Below are 19,757 nucleotides of genomic sequence, written 5' to 3'. Positions count from 1 at the left end.
AGAGCAGGAGTGTGTGAAGTTGTTGAAACAACAAGGCTCGGTATCCCCAAAGGCTTAACCCTTCTGTTTATCCCAGGGGCAGTGAAGGGGAGGGGCAGTATAGCATAAGACATTTTTCCTCCATCAGCACCCCCCACTCCTGGCTGGGACCATATTTCCAGGCTCGTACTGGTGACTTGGTAATTCGTGTCTCCCTGTATCTAGGGAGGGATGAGGCTCTGTCAGGGATGAGGCCAATAATTGGTTTCTCTTTGGGGTGCTGAGATGGGGACACCTGTTAATGAGAAAGTTGACCGAGGACACCAGCCCCGTTGACACCAACTATTTAGCAGCTGCCAGGCAGTAATGACTCCCAGTCTCTCCTACCTCGCCTGGGTTTGAACCAGAAACTCAGAGACAAAGGCCTCGTATCTCATTACTGCCCTCCCTTGGGCCAGCCCACTCCCTCGCAGCAGATGTCTATTGCATTAGTGTCAAAATCATGTGTTTAAGGGAAGAAGTTTGCAAAGGTACATCTGTCCAGCACCTAAAAGCACCCTCCTGCACCCAGAAAGTTCTGTCTCAGGCTGCCAGCTGACAGGGAGGCACTGCAGGGTCTATTCCCGTTGTGGGATCCTGCACTGCCATATCCCTTTGCCTCCCAGCGCCCAGTGTACTTCCAAACTAAAAGTCTCTACTACATTCTCATTAAAAGCACTATGTGTGGCCTTTTAAAATAGCTGGGGGACAAAGGAAGGGGCACCAAATTACAGACAGGTGTAAAATCCATTCAAGTTAGCTGAGCTGCTCCCACTTACCCTAAGAGAGGATTCAGCTCATCCAGTGAAACTAAAATGAGTAGGCTTACCTGTCTAACATACCTGATAAGTACAAGGGCTGCAAAATAATCTTCCTCTAAGGACATACATGAAAATATCAGCAGCCAAACACATTTTGGCTTCACTTTATCAGGGGTCTGATACAGATAGTATTCAGTAGTGAGCACTAGCCAAGCTGTGTTTACAAGCTCCAGAACAATATGTTTCTGGGATAGAAATGGCAATAAAATGTTACCTGAAGACACTACATGCAAAAATAGTTCTTACATCTTCCTTTTTCTCTTCCCCCTGCTTTCAACCTGGCAATGCTGAGCTCTGCCTACGGAAATGAACAGCTCCTGCTCTGGTAGGGATGCTGCTTCCAGCAGGGCTGGTGCTCGATAGTGGGCAGGGTCCCCTCCCAAGCCCCACGGCAGCTTTTCCAGTCTGTCAGGTCAGGTAAGTGAAGTGAAGAACAAAAGCGTGGCTGGGTGCAGGAAGGGGAAGAGATGGCAGTAGTGACTTGTGGCTCCCACAGCCCACCCTGCCCCAGCCCCCAGCAGGGAGAAGAGACCTTTGCTCAAGGGTTAAAGCATAGGAAGCACCGCTGATTTTGGTGGTGAGGTGTAAGTAAGAAGAGAGTTGACATGTCTCTCAAATACTCTGCATACTCTTACTATAATAATAATAATTATTATTGTTGTTATTATTATTATACAGTTCATACAACAGTCACTTCTGTGGTCCCCAGTTGCAGACTCCAGGCCATGCAGGGTAATAGTGACTGCAGAAAGGCTTCCTCTCTGATCAGAAAATCTCTCAAGGACACCAGACTTGCATCTAGGAACTATTTGCTTTGGATAATCTGTGCAAGAGCAGCAACAGCAATCCTTCTGTACAGTAAACCGTGCAAGATGGTGACATATTCAGTGATCAAGGGGGTAGGAAAGGGAGATGCAGCTCTTTTGCCATCACAGATCTCACACAGATGTGGTTCTGGGAGCGGTGACGGCAGCAGACAGGCTTGAGGGGCTGAGCACATACGAGGTGGCCAAAGGGGCTGTCCCACATGCAAGAGGATCAGGAGAGACTCTGATCCCTGCTCCCCAGGGAGCAGGCACTGTGATGGCTCCTGGGGGATATTTTTATTGCTCCCTGAGGAGTTAGGTCTAACCTAGACACATGTCCTGGTTAACCCGCCAAAGAAGTTTCCAGCTCTTTTTTTTCTTTCTTTCTTTTTTCCCAGTCCTCTCTCTCTTTTCATTACTTGCACAGGGTTTGCATGGAAATATACCTCGCAGTTCAGGTAGCATGAAAACTTCCTTTCTCCAGCCTCTCTCTTTCACTATTCTCTGCAGATGCCTCAGCTGCAAATGAAACAGAAGTACCATGTATAGCAGTAGCTACTCTTTTTCTTGGTACAGAGAAATTCACTGCATGGGACCATTTCTAGTCCAAAGACAGACTTATTGAAACAAGCAGAGTTAAGGTAAAGCTTTGGAAGCTTTATTGGCAGACTGGACACAGCCTTCTGCTGGCGGCAATGCATGATGCTCCCTTTTTGCACTGCACCATTTGCCACCACCCTGCCATATTTTCTACTCTTGAGCCTCCTACTGAAGGCCAGCCCAGGATCAGAGAGACAGTCCACAGGGCCCAGCTGGAAGCTCCAGGAGGGTTGTTCAGTCCACTGCACATTTTAACAGGCAGGCAACCAGACAAGAGTATCCTCATCAATAGGACTGGTCCTCGTGGGTGATGCTGTTGGTGATCCCAGCAATATGCCTGACCTAAAGGACAGGGGTTAAGCTGCAGGGAGCACATGGGCGTAATCAACGTGCTTTGATTTGCTCTGTTCAGCAGGAACTTTGGTTTCCGGAGCTGTCAATGCTGGAAACTTTCCTGAGCATTACATTCACTTCTAATGAAGGCAAAGCAGGGAGTACAACAAATAAGCTCAAATGTGCAAGCAGAATTGATCAATTAAGCCTGGTACATCCTGCATGCTAGCAAAATCAATGTACATCATGGCTGAAAAGTAGTATCTGCAAAACAAAGCTCGAGTTGTACCCAAAATGTAAACCCTCGAGTTTGTCTGCTCTGGAAATGAATGGACAAATAGAAAATTATAAATAGGGGGATCTTTGCTGCTCTGGCTGCTCGGTGCTAGAATGGCTCCTGCGTCTGACAGATTATCTCCGCGCCAGTAAAAATGTTCAGAGCCCTAAGGCAATTAATTCCTCACGTTCAGAGTTTTACTTCTGCGGCAACAACGTTTGCCATGGACAATAACGTGGGCCGCCGAAAGGGGCGGGTTTGGAGGGGAGGTAAACAACCGCCGGCAGATAATGAGCAGTGAGTACAAAGGTACGGCAACCTGCTTGCTGGAGGGAAAAGCCCGAGCCAGACCAGCGTTTCTGTGACCCACTGAGCCGTGGGAAAGGCTTCATCACGCTGGTGAAGGGGTGCAGGAAATACAACAACAGCCAGTGCCATGCTGGGAAAGGTGCCTCACCTCACAGTGGCAATCTGATCACCCCACACAACCTGGACATCCCCCGGGCTCCCGTGGGTGGACAGTGGTGTCCTGCCTCCTCTTTATCTTCAGACTGGTGACTCTGTCTGGCAGTGGCGGCAGATGTGGGCAGAATGCAGAGAGGCAACAGAGTCACCTGCCGGCAGGACCTGCTGCAGTCATCCAGGCCAGAAAGAGGATTTCAGCCACCCCAAAAGGTGTGTTGACTGAGATCACCTGTTAGGAGGTCTAAAATGACTCCACCTTCCTGCTTGGTTCACATTTGCAGAGCCCATCACGCGGTCCCGTCCCCCACCACGGAGCCTGAAATATCCGACCCAGCAAGGGTCACCAGTCCAAACTAAGGGCTGAGAAAAATAGAGTAGAAAACAGATCTGCAAACTCCAGAGGATTTTTTACTTTCACACACACAAGAAGAGACAAGCTGGAAGTGCTACTGTTATATCAGAAGCGCAAGTGTGATTTCCTGGAGGGCTTTCCCTCACTCAACTCAGTGTGATGGTAAGGGCCCTTTGTAAAACATGAGTCTGGCTTTAATCCAAAACATCCTCAGTATTCCCAGATCCCTGATGAACCAGCAGCATAAACACCTAATCTCCAGCCTTTGCTTTGGACTTAATTGTTTTGAAAGGCAGTCACTATCACAAACAGAAAGTGATCCATAGCCTGGAGACCTGCGACAGCAACCTGGGTTCTGCAACAGCTCTGCACTAGAATGAGCACAAGAGGGAAGGGTACTTTTTGTTGCCCCTTTTCCCAATCTGGGCCAAATTTCATTTCATTTCAAATACACACAAGGCAAAGGTAATGAGTAATGTGTTGAAGCATGAGGAAATACCCATGTTTTTTGTACCATGATGGATTTTGTGGAAGAAAGAAATATGTGGAGTATTAATTTTTGTGCAGAATGTACTAAAACTGGGTGTTGTCACTTAAGTCACTGTTCCTTTAAGTTGTGCTGCTTGACACTATGAATTATTCAGATATCTCTATGATATATGGAAGTGGTGTCAGCATTTTAGGGCATGACTCTCCTATCTTCTTTAAAATCCCAGTGGCTCCATTGAGCTATAAAAGGCAAAATAAGGTCCTCAGCAGCACTGCTGTCCTGCAAGCAGAAAATACACTTTACCACTGAGTGAAGGGTACCAACAGGCCTTGCTTATAGTATAAAAGCAGATATTTTCTAAGTCCCTGGTGCATCAACACATCTAAAAGGTCATTCATTCATCTGGGAATGAGAAATCAGAGTGTAATGAAGAGAGGGGATAGTGTAACATTGCCTACTTTCTCTATTGCAGAATTACTCAGGTTGCATCGACCTCATGCTGCTAATACCAATGGGCTCATCTGCTTGAATAGCGAGGTGTCTGTCCTGCAGCCAGCAGTGCTGAGCCTGAGCACAGAGCTGTGCCAGGGAAAAGGAGGGTCTATGTGGAGTGAAGGAGCCCAGAATAGCCCAGGGGCTGCTGCATCCCCCAGGACACAGACTGTTCAGGGGCAATCTGTCAAGCTCAGAGGCTGACTGGGCTACAACCACTTGCCATGAAACTGAACAGTCCCTGGGAATAGTGCTGATAATTTTTCTATCCTTGCATTGATTTTTTTCTCCTGTTTTTAAACCAATGATGTCAAAAATAATTCAGTTGAAACTGTTATAAATTCATTGTCAAGCATGGAAGAGCACTCACTCTGCCTCCCCAAAACTGAGGGTTTGTTAGAGCTGTAAGAGAAACAAGGATAGAGGTGTCAAAAGAAAAAAAAACCCACGTGATGTGAATATACTCTTGGCAAAGCTACATTTTAAATCACCAGTGGCTTAAATGATAGAGGTCTAAATCCCTGGAGTTTCCTGTGCCTTGTCAGTGGGTGGGTGCTGCACATTCAAGAAAGATGCAACTATAAACCAGGGAGTGTTTTGTCTGGCAAAATAACCTCCTGCAAGGTCCTCAGCCTTCAGGAACCAAGTTCTGCCCCCACATATGCAGAGCCCCATCCTGCTGTGAGCTCTGTGTGTAACTCAGGGCAGAATTTGTCCTCAGTGATGCACTATGAAGTCAGGATAACTGAGGGCTGCAGTTTAGTGATCCTAAGGCAGATGTAAACTCTTACCTTCCATTTCTCCCATCTGTGTGTTGCAACACTTGTGTAGGTATTTACAAAAGGGGTATTTACAAAAGGCAAAGACATATCAAGCTATCTCTGGCCTTCTTCCCATGTTAGATAGGATAGTAAATATTTTTGGAAGGGATGTAAACCTTAATGTTTCTGGGAAGAAGCCAAGCGGTACCAGATGGCAGAGGAGGAAACTCACCCTATGAGCAGGTTTTTCACAGTATTCTCATCAGCATCTGGTATTTGCCTTTGGCAGAGACAATACAGGGGCCAGCACTCTGATCCTGTCGGTGTGTCTCTCTATTCCTGCTATTGACTTCTTACCTATTCAGAATAACTTTTGTAAAATTTTTTCTTGGCACACACTTGATTCCAAAGTGTCAGTGTCTCTCCTCTTTGGGTAGATGATGGTGGAGGATGTGACAGCTTCCCAGGACATGGCCTCAGCTCACAGGCATGTGGCAATCCTGATGATTCAAATCTTGTAAGTGGATTTCGGAGATTTTTCTTAATACTTAAAAAAAAAATTGCTCTGATAATGTGTATAGCCTTCTGAGTGCACAATGAAGTTGGATCCCCACTACACAATAAATTAGCAGTGAAATTTTTTGCTCCAGTTATTATGTATGTGTTTGGGACATGCCAATCATCTGCAGCTCCCAGGTAGGAGCAGCATTGCCTACTCCTTCTTAGGGTTTAGCTTCCAGTCCTTTACCAGCACACAGATTAGGGATGAGGGAAAAAACCTCCACATCTGGAGTTGCACGAAATGGTTATAAACTTCCATGAAAATGAAGTGGTAGTTAACACTGTGGGTGAGGGGATTTTTATGGACTTTTTCTTTTTGGCTCAAACATACTGCGTATGCCTACTCTGTAGCTGCCACTGTGACAAGAGATCTGACTTGGTATTGCTCCATCAGCCCTGTAAGGGTGCCTGCATGGAGCAGATCTACACCCAACACGTGAATGTGCACTTCTTGGGTGAATGCAGGACACTTCAAAACAGGACTGGAAAACAGCATTTGAGGCACATCTTGAGAACACACACCTCCCATGCCTTCCTTCAAGGAACAGCTCTTCATCTCCACTGGCCTCCAGTTTGGATGCTGCTCTTTGTAGCAATGTTTAGAGGCTACTACTTAGGCCTTTTGGAGGACCTGCTTTTCTGGCAAGGCAAAGAATTTGCTGGTTACAATCATAATCCTTTTCTGAATATCCTGAAATTCTTAAAACGAGTTGGTGCATTGTAGAATTTTACTAGCAGTTTCAGGGCACAAAATAAAAAGGCTTCGTGGACACAAGATGAAATCCTCCACTAAAACATACCATTTTCATAAGGAGAGAGAATGAACTGGATAGCCCAGTTATATTGCCAGAAGCCAGCATTAAGGAGTGCTGCATAATCTTCCAAGAGACTGCGTTTTCCTCATTGCTCAGCCAGATGGGCAAATGGAGGCATGAAATCTTTTCACAGGGTGGTTCGGCTGATCTGGGAAAAGAAGGAAGAATGACACAAGATGGTTCTTCAGATCGTTGCTACCTGGAAAAGTGTTCTGGCTGAAAATACTCCTTAATCAGGCTGGAAGTGAGGTGCCTATCTTGATAGCAGAGTTTGGAGCATGGCACATTTTTTGTTATCGCACAGCTTTGTCTCACAAAAGAGAGCTCCCATTGTTGCAATCTGGATGCTCTATTTCAAAACATTAATCAAGTATTAGGCCTTGGTGCTGATTTATGGGAAAACACCAGTGCCACAGATGATTTATACCCCATGTAAATGATTCACAGAGTATGTGTTCTACGAAATGGGTCCCTAGCACACATAAGCTGGATCACAGTCTTGATGCACAGGCAGTGGCGTGTATTTCTTAGGCTGCCTCAGAACACCAGGGTCCGGGAGAGTCTCACTGGGATTAATCCTGCTCCTCTGCCCACTCCTACACCTCTGAGCGGGCTTTGGAAGAGCCACCCTTCTCCGGGGTAGGGAGGAAAGCAGCAGCACAGCTCTGAGCTGTGGTATCTTCTGTAATACTGACGTATCCCTGTAGAGGGAATGCTTTGGTAAGACTTCAATGAAGCTGTGTATCGCTGTGTTTCATCAGGGACCAAATTCATTTTTTGCATCACCTGCTGAGTTCAGGAGTTAACATCAAGAGCATTTTTACCGAGTATGTTGCTGGTAGTTGTTTTGTTGGTTTTTTTCTAAAATTCTTATTTTGCTGCAATTCGCTTTAAAATTTCATCCTTGACTGAAGAGGGTGGAAGTGCCCATCTGATTCAATGCAAGGTATAGGCTTTGATGCTGTCTTACATGAGCATCAAAAGCTTAAGATAACATGCATATTAAAAATTTTTCACTGGCAGCTTGCAGAAGGCCCCATGGCCAGATGTAACAAGAGGGAATCCATAGCGTGTTGTTTACCAACTGCTCCTACACATCATCTAAATTGGCAGGAGGAAATCACAATGCCTTCTGAACAGCACTGGGAAACAGGGTTTTTTCACTAAAACTGAAACTACAAACCCATCAAAAATACCCCAACATTATGTATTATTTGTGTTGATTAAAAATGTGCTTTGCAGCACTGGGTTTGTTATTGATCATAAAACTGTGCACTGACCTATTCCTTTCCCTCCAAGCTATCAAAGCATTTAAAAACTTATCTCAACCCAGCCCTTGGTTCCACTGTGCCCATAGATCACCTGGGCCACAGACAGTTTTTGATACCCCTGCTCTAGCACTGCTGCCTTGCCTTTCAAAAATGAAGGGATTTTCCTCTACACTGCACTGCAAGGTCCACCTTGAAGAGAAGATTAAGGAGCAGTACAGGTCATGATGCATAGTGTCCACCTGATTCAGGTCACAGTCACTCACACCAGTTGCCATCTGCACACCTGGCAGCTTCAATGCCACCTCCTGGGCATACAGGTGCCCCCTGGGCACCAGAATGGCAGCACTGACAGCAAACCCCTTGTGGATAGCATCAGGGTGGATCTGTGGTGTTAACATTTCCAAAAGCACAGACATACTCACTGAGTACTGAAAGCAAGTCTTAATCATCACAGGGACATCCTCTGTGGATATTAATAATCTCCTCACTTCCTCTGAGGAGCCCCCCTGACTGCTGAGCTCAGTTTCTGCATCAATAATGCTCAAACTTTGACAGGTTTCACCTAGGAAAGACAGCTTTTCTTGGGAGAGTGGTGAAGCAAACATCACGCAAGCCCAGCAATAAACTGCCCAGGCCACGCACTGCCACAGGGTAGCTTCACCTGTGTTTGTGACGCAGCTTCCAGAGGCCTCTCTCTCTTTTCGACTTTGGCCAGTGGTGAACGATTGCTCTGCAATATCCCCCTGCTCTGCTCCTCCTTCCCCCGGCCACTGGCCAGGGACCTGCTAGTCAGATCAGTGCTTGGGAGGGTCTGGGAGAAGCACTTTCCTCTTCCTGTGGGGAAGGATATGATTAAAACCTTGTAAATAAAAGGCTTGGCTCAAAAAATGCCTGGGTGCCTTCTAGATACAATGCAGCCATGAGCTGTGGCTCAGGGTGGTGAGAAGCAGGAGATGGGACACAGCCTGATGCCATGCTATGCTGGCCATGGCCTGTCTGTCCCAGACCCCAGGATCAGTGACCTCTTGGCATGGACACCTGCTGGTTTCCATGTCTTAAGGGCTGACTCTGCTGCTGAGGTGGCAACCTCAGGAAAGCCTGACCTGCCACAGCCAGGACTACACCTTCCGGAGAGCTGTCACCAAGGTGGAACCCAGGTCAGAGCACAGCTCTTGTCCTGGGTGGCCCCTGGCTCCCTGAAAGGAGCAAACCGGCCTCACCACTGGGTGTACAAGGGGATTCCCTCCTCTCTAGGGAACCACCCTGGTGTGGGTTTGTGCTAGGGGAGAGCTGTTCTCTTCACATCTTCACGTCTGTGCTGTGTGCTACCAAGAATCCACCTGCAAATCCCACATGAAGTGAACCAGTGTCTGTGCTCTGTCCTAAGCTCCTCTTACCCTTTTGATAATAACGGGATAAACAGCTTCCTCAGGAGAAAAGGGACAACAGCGCCCATGGAGAGAATGAACTCCTCCAGGAGCAGGGAGGGACTGCTGTTTTGCTGTGGTAGGGAATAGGCAGTTGTCTAGTTTGTTGAGGGTATATCTGGGCTCAGAAACCCAGGATGATAGACTTGTGCAGAAAACCATGAAGAAACTGCAGCTTTACCGAGACTGAGAAAGATAACATCAAAAGGCAGAAGTTGCAATCCTCCATCTCTCTCTGTTCCAATGTTCCCTCCATGCACAGGCCATATGCTCTGCATCCCATGCTCTGGCATCAGATTTGATGTCTCTTTATAGCTAGAGGGTGTCTTGACCAGCTTTCCAGTGTGGTCAGAAACCTGTCGTTGCACTGGATTAACCCTGGAGTCAAACCATTTACTCAGGTTCCTAAGGAACACAAAGCTGGCAATTCCCCATGGCTTTTTAAGGATGTTAGGTGTCCTGGTGCACCTTTCATTTTTACAGTGTGATACTGGCCAAAAAGCATCCCACAGACTGATATCATAACCCAAGGAAAAGTGCATTAGACTGAAACACAGGGAATGCGATGCAAAGATACAAGAAATCTGCCCACATGTTGCCCAGGAAATTCACTTTATGAACTTTCCATACCCTTTGCTAGGTTCTGTCCGATGTATGCAGAAGTTGAGGCTGGCACGCCAGCCTCCTGGCAGTAAGGATGACCAGAACCTGGGAAGATTCTACCGAGGAATAAGCGTTATCTGAGACGTTGGGGCCGTTTCCTCCCGTGCCACTGAGGTCTAAAGGAATATGCCATTCCCAGGAGCGGAGAGGTGCTAGGGATGCTGGAGGCAGCTCTTTCAACCTGCCGAGGCAGGAGGGACCGGGGACAAAGGCGGCCACCCCAGGAGGAGGGTGGGCAGCGGGGCAGGGAGGCGCGGGGCCGGGGCCGGTGACAAAGCCCTTGGCGGCGGCGGCAACAGCGGAGATGCTCCGGGAGATCCCGCTCCGCTCCCGGCCCAAGGCGGCCACCCGTGGCTCCGGGTCCCTCCCCGCGTCTGCACAGAGCGGGACCGGGGCCGTTTCGGCGCCGCTTCCCCGGGCCGCCCGGCAGGCGCGTTTTCCTGCCTGTCCAACCCCACCCTTTCCCGGGATGGTGCTCTCTCCGGTAGCTTTTCTTTAGAAAAAGACGGGAAAACCTATTAAAAAAAAAAAGGAAAAGAAAAAAAAGAGGCAAAAAGCGGGGTGGAAGCCCCGGGGGGGGCAGCGGCGAGCCGGCACGGCCGCGGCGGGCAGGGCACGGCAGGGCACGGCGGGGCGGGCGGAGGGCGGGGGGAGGGAGGGAGAGGCCCCGTCCCTTTGTACCTGCCGTTCGAAGGCGCCAGGCGGCCCCGCATTGGCTGCGGCGGCCGCGGCTCCCGTAACCCGAGCCGGCGGCGGGCGCGACGCACCGGGCCCGGCCAGCGCCCAGCGCCCAGCCCGGCAGGCCAAGGGGCGGCTCGGCTCGGCTCGGCGCGGCTCGGCTCGGCGCGGCGCGGCTCTCTCCACTCCGCCGCCAGCAGCCGGCTCTCCTTCCCCGCCGCTGGGCTCGGCTGGGGCAGGGCCGCGCCGCCCTGCCCGGCAGGAGGTGGGACCAAGCCGCGGCGCTGCCGCCCCCCTCCTCCCTCGCTCCCTCCCTCCCGAGGGCTGAGCCATTCCGGGAAGGCGCCGGCTCCCCCACCGCTCCTCGGCAGCGCCGCACCGGCATCGGCCGCCACCGCGCCGGGCTCGGCCCCACGTCGCCCCGGGGCTGCGGGCGAGCACCGGCGGAGCGGGGCAGCGGCGGCGGTGCGCGGTCCCCGCGGCGGGCAGCGGCGGGCGGCGGGCGGGCGGGAGGACAAGTGGCCGGAGCGACCGGGAACGGTGGGGCGGCCGCCGCGTAGTTGTTTTGCCCGGGGTAAGTTGGCCGATCCCTGCCGAGGCTTCGCTTGGAGAGTGCAGCGCTTGGCTCCCGGCTCCCTGTCGCCCCCAGCCCCCGGGGCAGGGGGGGCGCCTTTTTTTAATTTCATTTTCCCCTCCTCCTTTGGTTTGTGTTTTCTTTTTATTATTATGGGGTCTGTGGGGGAGCAGAATTTCCAATCCGGCGTTGCTCTTCTTCCTTGTCCAACGCTCAACGGAGAACTATAATATTTCTTCCCCGAGATGCTGCAGTGAATTTTAGTTCTAGGAAATCAGGCGAACAAAATCATCCGAACAACCCGAACCATTTGTTACCCTGTGAGAGCAAACGCAGCCTAGGCACAGATGATGGCAAAAAATTCCTTGGAAGGGTCTAAAGAGGACCTGAGCAAAATTTCGGAAGAGGAGATGCTGAGATGGAGCAAGGAAGAGCTGGTGAAAAGACTGAGGAAAGTGGAGAATGAAAAGATGAACTTAATGGTGGAACACGGCAACTTGATGAAAGACGTGAACCGGCGGCTGCAGCTCCACCTGCACGAGATCCGCGGGCTGAAGGAGGTGAACCAGAAGTTGCAGGACGACAACCAGGAGCTGCGGGAGCTCTGCTGCTTCTTGGACGACGACCGGCAAAAAGGCAAGAAGCTGTCAAGGGAATGGCAGCGCTTCGGGAGGCACACGGCCAGCGTGATGTGGAAGGAGGTGGGCATGTACCAGCAGAAGCTGAAGGACCTGGAGGCGAGGCAGGAGACCCTCCTGCGGGAGAATGTGGAGCTGAAGGAGATGGTGCTGATGCTGGACGAGGAGCGGAGCGGGGCCGGCTCGCGGAGCTCCATCGACAGTCAGGCCAGCCTGACCAACCTCAACGGCGGCTCGGCCACCAGGGACGTGGGGGACGGGAGCAGCACCTCCAGCACGGGCAGCGCGGGCAGCCCCGACCACCATCACCACCACCTCCACCACCACAAGGCCGGCGACAGCAAGGCCGGGGCCATGCGGAGGTCTATGGATGATCTGTCCGCGCCCCTCCACCACCGGAGCATCCCCAACGGCCTCAATGGTGAGCCCCTGCCCCCTCCCCTGCCCCCTCCCCTGCCCCCTCCCCTGCCCCCCGTCGCTGGCCCCCGCCACCTCCCCCGGCATGTCCGGTCCCTCGTGGCCGTGGGGTGAGGGACTCCGGGGGAGGGGGCTCCTGGCCGTTCCCAACCCTGTCCATCCTTGGTGACCTCTTTGGCAGTGCAGCCCCGGGGAGCCGGGGAGGGGCACCTGTGTGCGGGCTGTGTTATCTGTGTGTTGACTGTGTTATCAATGTCCTGGGCTGCGGGTTGGAGCCTCTTTTATTTCCAGCAGTGTTGGTGTTAGGTTTTGTTTGTTTTGGGTTTCTTTTTTGACAAAAACCAGCCTGAGTTTTCAGGGTTAAATAAACTGGTTGTGTTCCCACTCTTCCTCTTCTTTCTCTCCCCCTTTAAATATTTTGGTTTATGTTTGGCTTGTTTGTGTGTTAGTTTGATAAGATTGATAAGGATGGGATGAAATCTTGGAAGCATCTGATGAAAATGCAGGTTTGTCCCACAGAGCATCACCTGTTAGCTCCACAGGACAGGCTGGCTGTGAAGTGCTCAGCAGTTTTTGAGAGGTGCAACTCGGCTTTTCCCTGTCTCTGCTTCAGAAAGAAGAGTTTTGTTTGTAGAGAAGAGATTGCTCTCGAAGGGACGCTGTACTCACAATTTTGTTCAGGCTAGTCATTGAAGTTAGAAACAAGCTCCACAATGAAATTGTGCCAAGCTTCCTCTGGCAGTTCATATTCAAGCAAAGTTTCTCCTGTTGTCTAATAGTGATCAGGCATTAAAATAATATTAAAATGTCTTTAAAATGGAGATTTTTCTTAATCTTTCAAAACCAACAAGACCAAATACGTTACTTCTAGAAGGAGTGGTGTGGTCAAGAGGGTTCAGTAGGAATCAAACCAGGCAGCAATCTAAAAAATTCTTGTATGTAAGACTGCTTTTAGTGTTCTTAGTCCTCTCTTCCAACCAGAGAGGACTATTTTCTTATTGGGGTGCCCTTTTCCCTCTTCTAAGCACACAGAGGGGGATGGAGCCCCAGAGGTTGGCTCTGATTGATGTCAGCAGTGGATGTCTTTACTTGATAACCATGCTTTCAGCTCCCAGAGCTTTTGGCAGTCCTTTTCTTTTTGGTGATTTGTGGCTAGTCTTTATGTCCCAAGAGACCTGAGGGCATGGAGGATTGATCAACTCATTTCACAAGTGGTCATCCATGAATGTGCTGTTTGCAATCCTGTTGCCTCAGCTGTGTGTCTCAACTCACAGCTGGAGAAGTTCTGGCCACCTTGCCCAGTAGTCAGGGATTGCTGGTTTCAAGGGTGATCCAGTCACCAGACAGTGCAGGGTACAGCAAACATCTTTACATATTTGGTGTGGAATTTTTTAGTCTCTCTCTTCTAGAGCTGTGTAAATCAGAAGTATCTGGTTTGTAAATCTGCAGATAGTTTCTTGATGTGACTTGCTTATTTTCATAAAGCATTGCTCTCCACAGAGGCTTGGAGAGCACATGACAGATACTGAGCGTGCTGTTGCTGTTTTGGGACAGAAGGGCTTCACCGTTCTGGTTTGTGAACCTTAGACCATGTCCCCTTTAGGTATTGGTAACTGAATAGGACAAAGGCAGTTGAATTACTCTGTTAACTCAGGGCTCTTGAGTATACAAAACATCACCAATACCTTAGAGCTGTCCTTTAAATCCGGGGTGAAGGCACAGTGGGATACTTCACCTGGGATTCAAAATCGTCCCTGTCAGCAGGAAGAGGACAGTCTCTGCTTGCAGAGCTCGGTCCTCATTGCCCTCCTCAAGCGCTGTGTGTGGGACTGTACCCAGCAGCGTCTTTTGGAGGGGACTGAGAGCCGAGTCTCATGTGCTACCCTGTGTAGGGTAAGAGTAGGGAAGGGTGGCAGAGCCTCTGCACACACGTGTTTCCATGTGTGCCTTTGCACCCCTTCTCATTTGCCGTATCGAAAGGCGGAGTATGGGCTCGAGCATTTCAGACGTGACCTTTAGGTTTTAGTGACTTCTGGTTCTGGGGTGCCTGTGGAAGGTGCTCTCTGTGGGAAGTATTGAAGCTCTTTCCTGTGAACCTGAGCGACTTCAATTCTGAGGGTGCAACGGATATAATTAGCACTTTTAAAGCTAATAATCCTGTAAAGATGTAGACAAGCCTGATCTCTCCACTTAGGTAGTGAAGCTGTAAAATGACTTGAATAGTTGTCATTCTCAGATAGCATCGGTATTCAGCAAGGCCATTTCCCTGACTGTGCCTTTGGAAATGCCTCTCAATACATATGCAAATGCAGGGCTTATCAGGCCCCTTATTTGACTGACAGCAAGAAGTCTGGGAGAGGTGTTTGCCTGGGACCAAGCAACAATTCTGTTAAGCCTGTGACGGTGTAGAGGAGCAGGGCAAGAGCAGGTGAACATGAAAAACCACTTCAGTGAGTCAGGTGGATGGTGGAGCTGTCACGGAGCAGCCCCGCAGTGATCATCCTGCCGTGTCTCCTGCCCCTGTCCCTGCCTTCCGTGCGTGCAGCCGAGATCTCAGCCGCTTTGGACTCTTTTCTTGGTGAGTTGTTTTCCTCAGGGATAAAACAGAAGGAAGGCAGAGGAAAGAGAGTGCATGGCCCTTCATTGTTTGGTTATAAGCTTGGATCTGGTTTGCTGTTTGTCTCATGTCTTTAAAGCACTGGAGAACTAACCAGTGGGTGAAACAGATACTGCCTGGCCAGCTCAGCTAATACTGAAATGAACAGCCCAGTGTGCTTTCATAGGGAGAGGAGGTGGCTGAAAGGGATGCAGTGCAGAATTTAGCATCTGTAGTAAGAACACAGCAGAAACCTTGGGCAGCTGGTGGGAGCAAGGTTGCTACTTGTGAGCTGCTTGCTAGAGCATTTTTTGCTTACAGAAAAGCTGGAAAGTCCTGAAATTGGGAGCTGGAAAATGCAAAACTATACTGCCCCTGCTAGTGGTATCTATTGAGCTTCACTTGTTAAGTGCTTTTCTAAATGAGTCAGGAGTATGGTGGCTGTTAAAACACTCATCAGAAGGTAGATTTTTAATAGAATCTTAGCTAGCAAAAGTGGGTTAAACGTTTCTCATTTTCTCTTCAGCGATCCTTGGAAGTGAGTTGTTGAACCAGGGCTTGATTTATTTGCCCCAGTGACCCAACCCAGTGTGAGGTGATGAACTCTAGATTTGTAAGGTGAATTCGGAATAAATGGTGTAAGTATAAAAAACAACCTCAACCCAACTGGTGGTCCACCTTTGCTTCACTTTTCTGAAGTCTATTTACTTATGCAAGTTGGCTTTTGGAAGCTGATGATTATTCACTCATGGAAGATAAGATAATAAGTATAACATAGCGTGAAAATGGCTAATATTAGCTGACATGTAATCCTGCTTGTTCTGAAAGTAAGAGGTATGGCCATTCTCTGTGTGCACTGGGACTTGGGCTGTGGGACAGGGGCACCTCCAAGCTGTGTGACGGGAACTGGCCAGTTGCCTCTGTATTGATACGCCACAGTTCTAAGCCTACCCAGACCTAGGACAGAAATTGAGGCACAGTCACTGTGTGTTCTTGGGAGTGCTTTGGCTTTGCTTTCTGTGCATGGTGTGGATCTCTGTGTGCACGCAGTCTTTCTGCCCATCCAGCTTTAGACAGCCCTGTCGAAGTGGCTGCTTGGCTCCTGACAGAATTAGGTTTAAAAAAAGAGAATAACATAAAAAAAAAAAAAAAAAGCAGGTGCATTTGGTGATGTTGATATTAACATGGCCTGGGGGAAGAAAAAACCCTCAGGTACCACAGGATATGTCCCTGGACTGTGTAGTATTTGGGAACATTGGGAGGAGTGACTCAAAGCTCCCTGAGGCCAGGGCAAGGGCTTCCACTGGTTTTAGCCTTATCTAGATCTGACTGGGACAACTGTTCATCCATCTGCAAGCCTGGAGGCATACAGACTCAACTAGTGATGTGCCCGGGACAAAATCCTGTGCATACAGGCAAAGCTTTCAGGCTTTAGTTTTATTTCATGCCCATCAACTGAAGTTGTCATTAGAACTTCACCTTCCACTGAAACTGTTTGCTCTAGGTTCCCAAAATGGACTGAGTGGTTTCCAGTGTCTCTGACTTTGTTCCAGTTGGGTGAAGTGTTAATTATCTTTTTTTACCTTTTTTTAAAAAATGTTTTGTTTTAATAAATTATTGAGAACATCAACAATTAAAAAGTGGTCAGAGAGGCCCAGAAAAAAGCTGTGGGTACAACAGAGAGCCTGTAGTAGCAGAGATGTTAATCTGTGGCCTCTTGTTGCTGTCTTCTCCAGTGAAAGAAGAATGGTCTCTCTGGGTGAGGGGGTGGGAAGATCTCTAGTTCTATTGATTCTCACTTGTAGATGTCCACATATTTACCTAGAGGGTACAATATATTGCAGTTAAAATGGTGGCAGAGAGAAATGGCTGTTCCCTGTGGGTTGGTATTGATTGGTAATGCAGCTACTCTCTACTTCTCTTCTTTGCACACCCTTTATGCCAAAATACTTTCTTTTATTAGTGTATTAATAATCAATATACTTATTATTTACTATGGCATATTAATGAGGCCTTTGAGATGAGAATATGCACGGGCAGAAGCAAAAGATGAGGGCGATCCCATTTAATTTATCTCCGATATAGGCTGTAACATCTGCATTCCCTTGGGCTTCCTTTGTCCGTGTGGAGAAAGGCACTTTGGTGTCATGATTTACGTGAACTATGTCTGCTTCGAAGAGAGCACAACTGTATGCTGGTTGTGCTCCTTCTCTGCTGGTGAGGAAGAAGCCTGGTCAGCTCGTTCATAGGCAGCCATCTAAAGCCAGATGAGATCAGCCCTGTTCCAGGTGTTGTGGTGACCACTGTCCACTTTTCCAGTGCACGTGTCCTAGATCTGGTGAAAGAGAGGAAACCAACTTTCTCAGCAGCACTCAGATGTCACCTCTTTATAGTCCCCATATGGCACGGGCAGCCCAGGTCAGAAAAAGTCCTGTGTTCTGTGCTGGAGGCCTCTCAGAGCTCAGTGGCTCTTGACAAGCTTAAGCACAGGTTTGGTTACTTGACCAATTACTTTCTTTCTTATATCAAGAGCACTTTTCATCCTCTGAAAATGGCTTTAATGTTCTTTTTTTAATACTGCTGTTTTTAATGTGTTGGTATTTTTGGTGCTGTAGGCTGTTACATGCAGACTCCTTGTGATTAAGACAGGAAATCAGCTCTGGGGTGGTACACTAGATAGATGTAAGACCTCTGGAGAAACACTGGTTTCCACCTCTGCTCTAAGTTCAATGAGTTCTGCTAATTGGCTTGTCAATGCTGAGGTAAGGTACAGCTTGAGTTTCTGGTAGCCAGTAGTCATTGGCCACTCATTTGAAGGACTTCCATGGAGTGTTTCATTTGAGGCATCTTTGTCATTGCCTCCTCCTGCCTTCTTGCTGGGGCACTGTCTGTGTGCCAGCCTGCTTGGCTGCCAAACTTCAGGGTAGCTGGTGTCCCTGAAAACAAGCTTCAGGATGCTTAAATTAAAATTGGGCCATATCGGGAAATATATTCTCCATGGTAATGTGTTCTAATTTTGTTTTCCTCTCTCAATATTCTATAGACATATCTTATTCTCAGCTGTCCTGTTGAAGGAAAAAAAACTTGTATTGATTAAAAGACAATTTTCTATGGGCCTTTGATGGAATTATCCACTTAGTCTTGTTGAAAGCAATCAGAATAAGGGAAGTAAACTGTGTTGGTTACATGTAAATGATTTGGTCCTCTGGAGACATTTCATCAAATAAAGCTGAGGATCGAATCAAATGGTGATCTAATGAAGTGGCAGGCGTGGGAACCCAAAATGCAGCCCTGGTAGGTGTTACACTCTGTGTGTGTGGAGATGAGGGGTGTGAATACCAACACTGACAGAAGCATTGCATCTGAAAGATGAAGGGCTAATACTTTGTGGGGACAAGGGTGACTGCATCCATGTGACCTTGGGGATACTGGAGGCGTAGCCTGGGAGGCATTGGGCTTTTTATCTGTCCCACGGCATGGCTGTGGCCTTGCTTGCATCTCACACAGACATATCCATGGCAGGGTCTGCTGACGTTGTCCCACCAGGCTGCCCTTGCAGCATCCTTCTGTACTGGGGCTGCCCTTCAGAGATGCTCTGGGAACAGAACCATGGACAATGGCTGATGGTAGGTGAGCTGGAGGTGAGGTGCTTAAACTGGCAAAAATGTCTAGTATACATCAGTGAGGCAAATGGAAAACATCTAAGCCCATTTAAAATACAGCTAAAACGCTTGAACCCAGAAGGCTGATGTTCTTTCCACACTCACATGCTGGCCTTAATGCATCCCACTGCAAAACACACAACATGGCTCGCCTGGAACAGGGAAGGTCTGGGGGCTGCACATCCAGTTTTCCTGCGAATTAGCTGCAGCTGGCTGGGTTTGCTTCTGCATTCTGTATTTTTAACCTGACTTTTTGTCTGCCAGCCAGAATTCATCCTGCCCTGTCGCCAAATGTCATCATCCCCTTGTGGTTAACTTGCTGCAATTCATGAAACACTTGGCTGCCATAAATAGTTATGTGCAGAGGTTCCTCTGCACGCGGAGCGGGCAGAAATGCGCAGGCAGCGCTGCTAGGCACTCGCACACGAACATGTCCACCAAGAGAAAGTTGACCCACTTCTGCAAATAGATAACTCCTGGCAGAAAAAGTAACACTGTCTCAGAGAATCTATCTTCCCCTTGCTTGCTGTATTGTGAAGCAAAAAGCAAGCCAGCTTCATCTTCTGAATTAGCAGTGATGTGAGCACAGTACTCCTCATTGAAACCAGGGTGTGTAAATCAGCCCTTGATCTGAGGAGGGCTTAAAATGGCCACAATTTGGTCATGATTTTTTTTTTTTTTCAGCATAATGAGAGCTTTTGTTAGTGAATGAGGTGCGTGGAGTTCAGGACTCAGCTGCTCTTAGGCATTAGGAAACATTTATCACCATGGCAATTGAAGGCTGCTGTGCAGGTTATTTTGAACACTTTTCTAGTGACTCATGTCTGGGTCAGGACCATTTATGCCAGGTTACTTTAGCCCCTGAACATACAGGTATATATATTCTTCCTTCCCTTAAATTGTTTTTTGCCTTGCTGTTTTGCCCCTCTCAGGGAACTCATTGCTTGTTCTGACTTATGTCTCCAAGGTGGTGGTGCCAAGTGTTCACCTTGCTCAGAGACTCTTCTGTAAAGGGTCTTTGTGACCTCAAGTCCTTGTGA

At 48.6% G+C, this 19,757-nt stretch overlaps 1 protein-coding gene and 1 long non-coding RNA gene across 2 annotated transcripts in view; one reads left to right on the top strand and one right to left on the bottom strand.

Moving 5' to 3' along the window:
• Positions 1 to 6,744: 6,744 nt before the first annotated feature.
• On the bottom strand, positions 6,745 to 11,143 carry LOC138110873 (uncharacterized). The gene is made up of 3 exons (XR_011151130.1): positions 10,834 to 11,143; positions 10,120 to 10,667; positions 6,745 to 6,939 (listed from the first exon to the last, which is right to left on the bottom strand). It is a non-coding gene; the product is annotated as an uncharacterized lncRNA (long non-coding RNA).
• Positions 11,144 to 11,354: 211 nt separating this feature from the next.
• CCDC85C (coiled-coil domain containing 85C) overlaps positions 11,355 to 19,757 on the top strand; it is a 110,002-nt gene continuing 101,599 nt past the window's right edge. Inside the window, exon 1 of the mRNA XM_069018233.1 lies at positions 11,355 to 12,463. Within this exon, the coding sequence (XP_068874334.1) occupies positions 11,752 to 12,463 (712 nt within the window). The 5' untranslated portion in view covers positions 11,355 to 11,751. The remainder of the gene's footprint in view (positions 12,464 to 19,757) is intronic.

The sequence above is a fragment of the Aphelocoma coerulescens genome, chromosome 5, assembly GCF_041296385.1.
Source record: "Aphelocoma coerulescens isolate FSJ_1873_10779 chromosome 5, UR_Acoe_1.0, whole genome shotgun sequence".
Taxonomy (NCBI): domain Eukaryota; kingdom Metazoa; phylum Chordata; class Aves; order Passeriformes; family Corvidae; genus Aphelocoma; species Aphelocoma coerulescens.
Note: the sequence above shows the minus strand (reverse complement) of the source record. Positions and strands in the feature narration are given on the sequence as shown.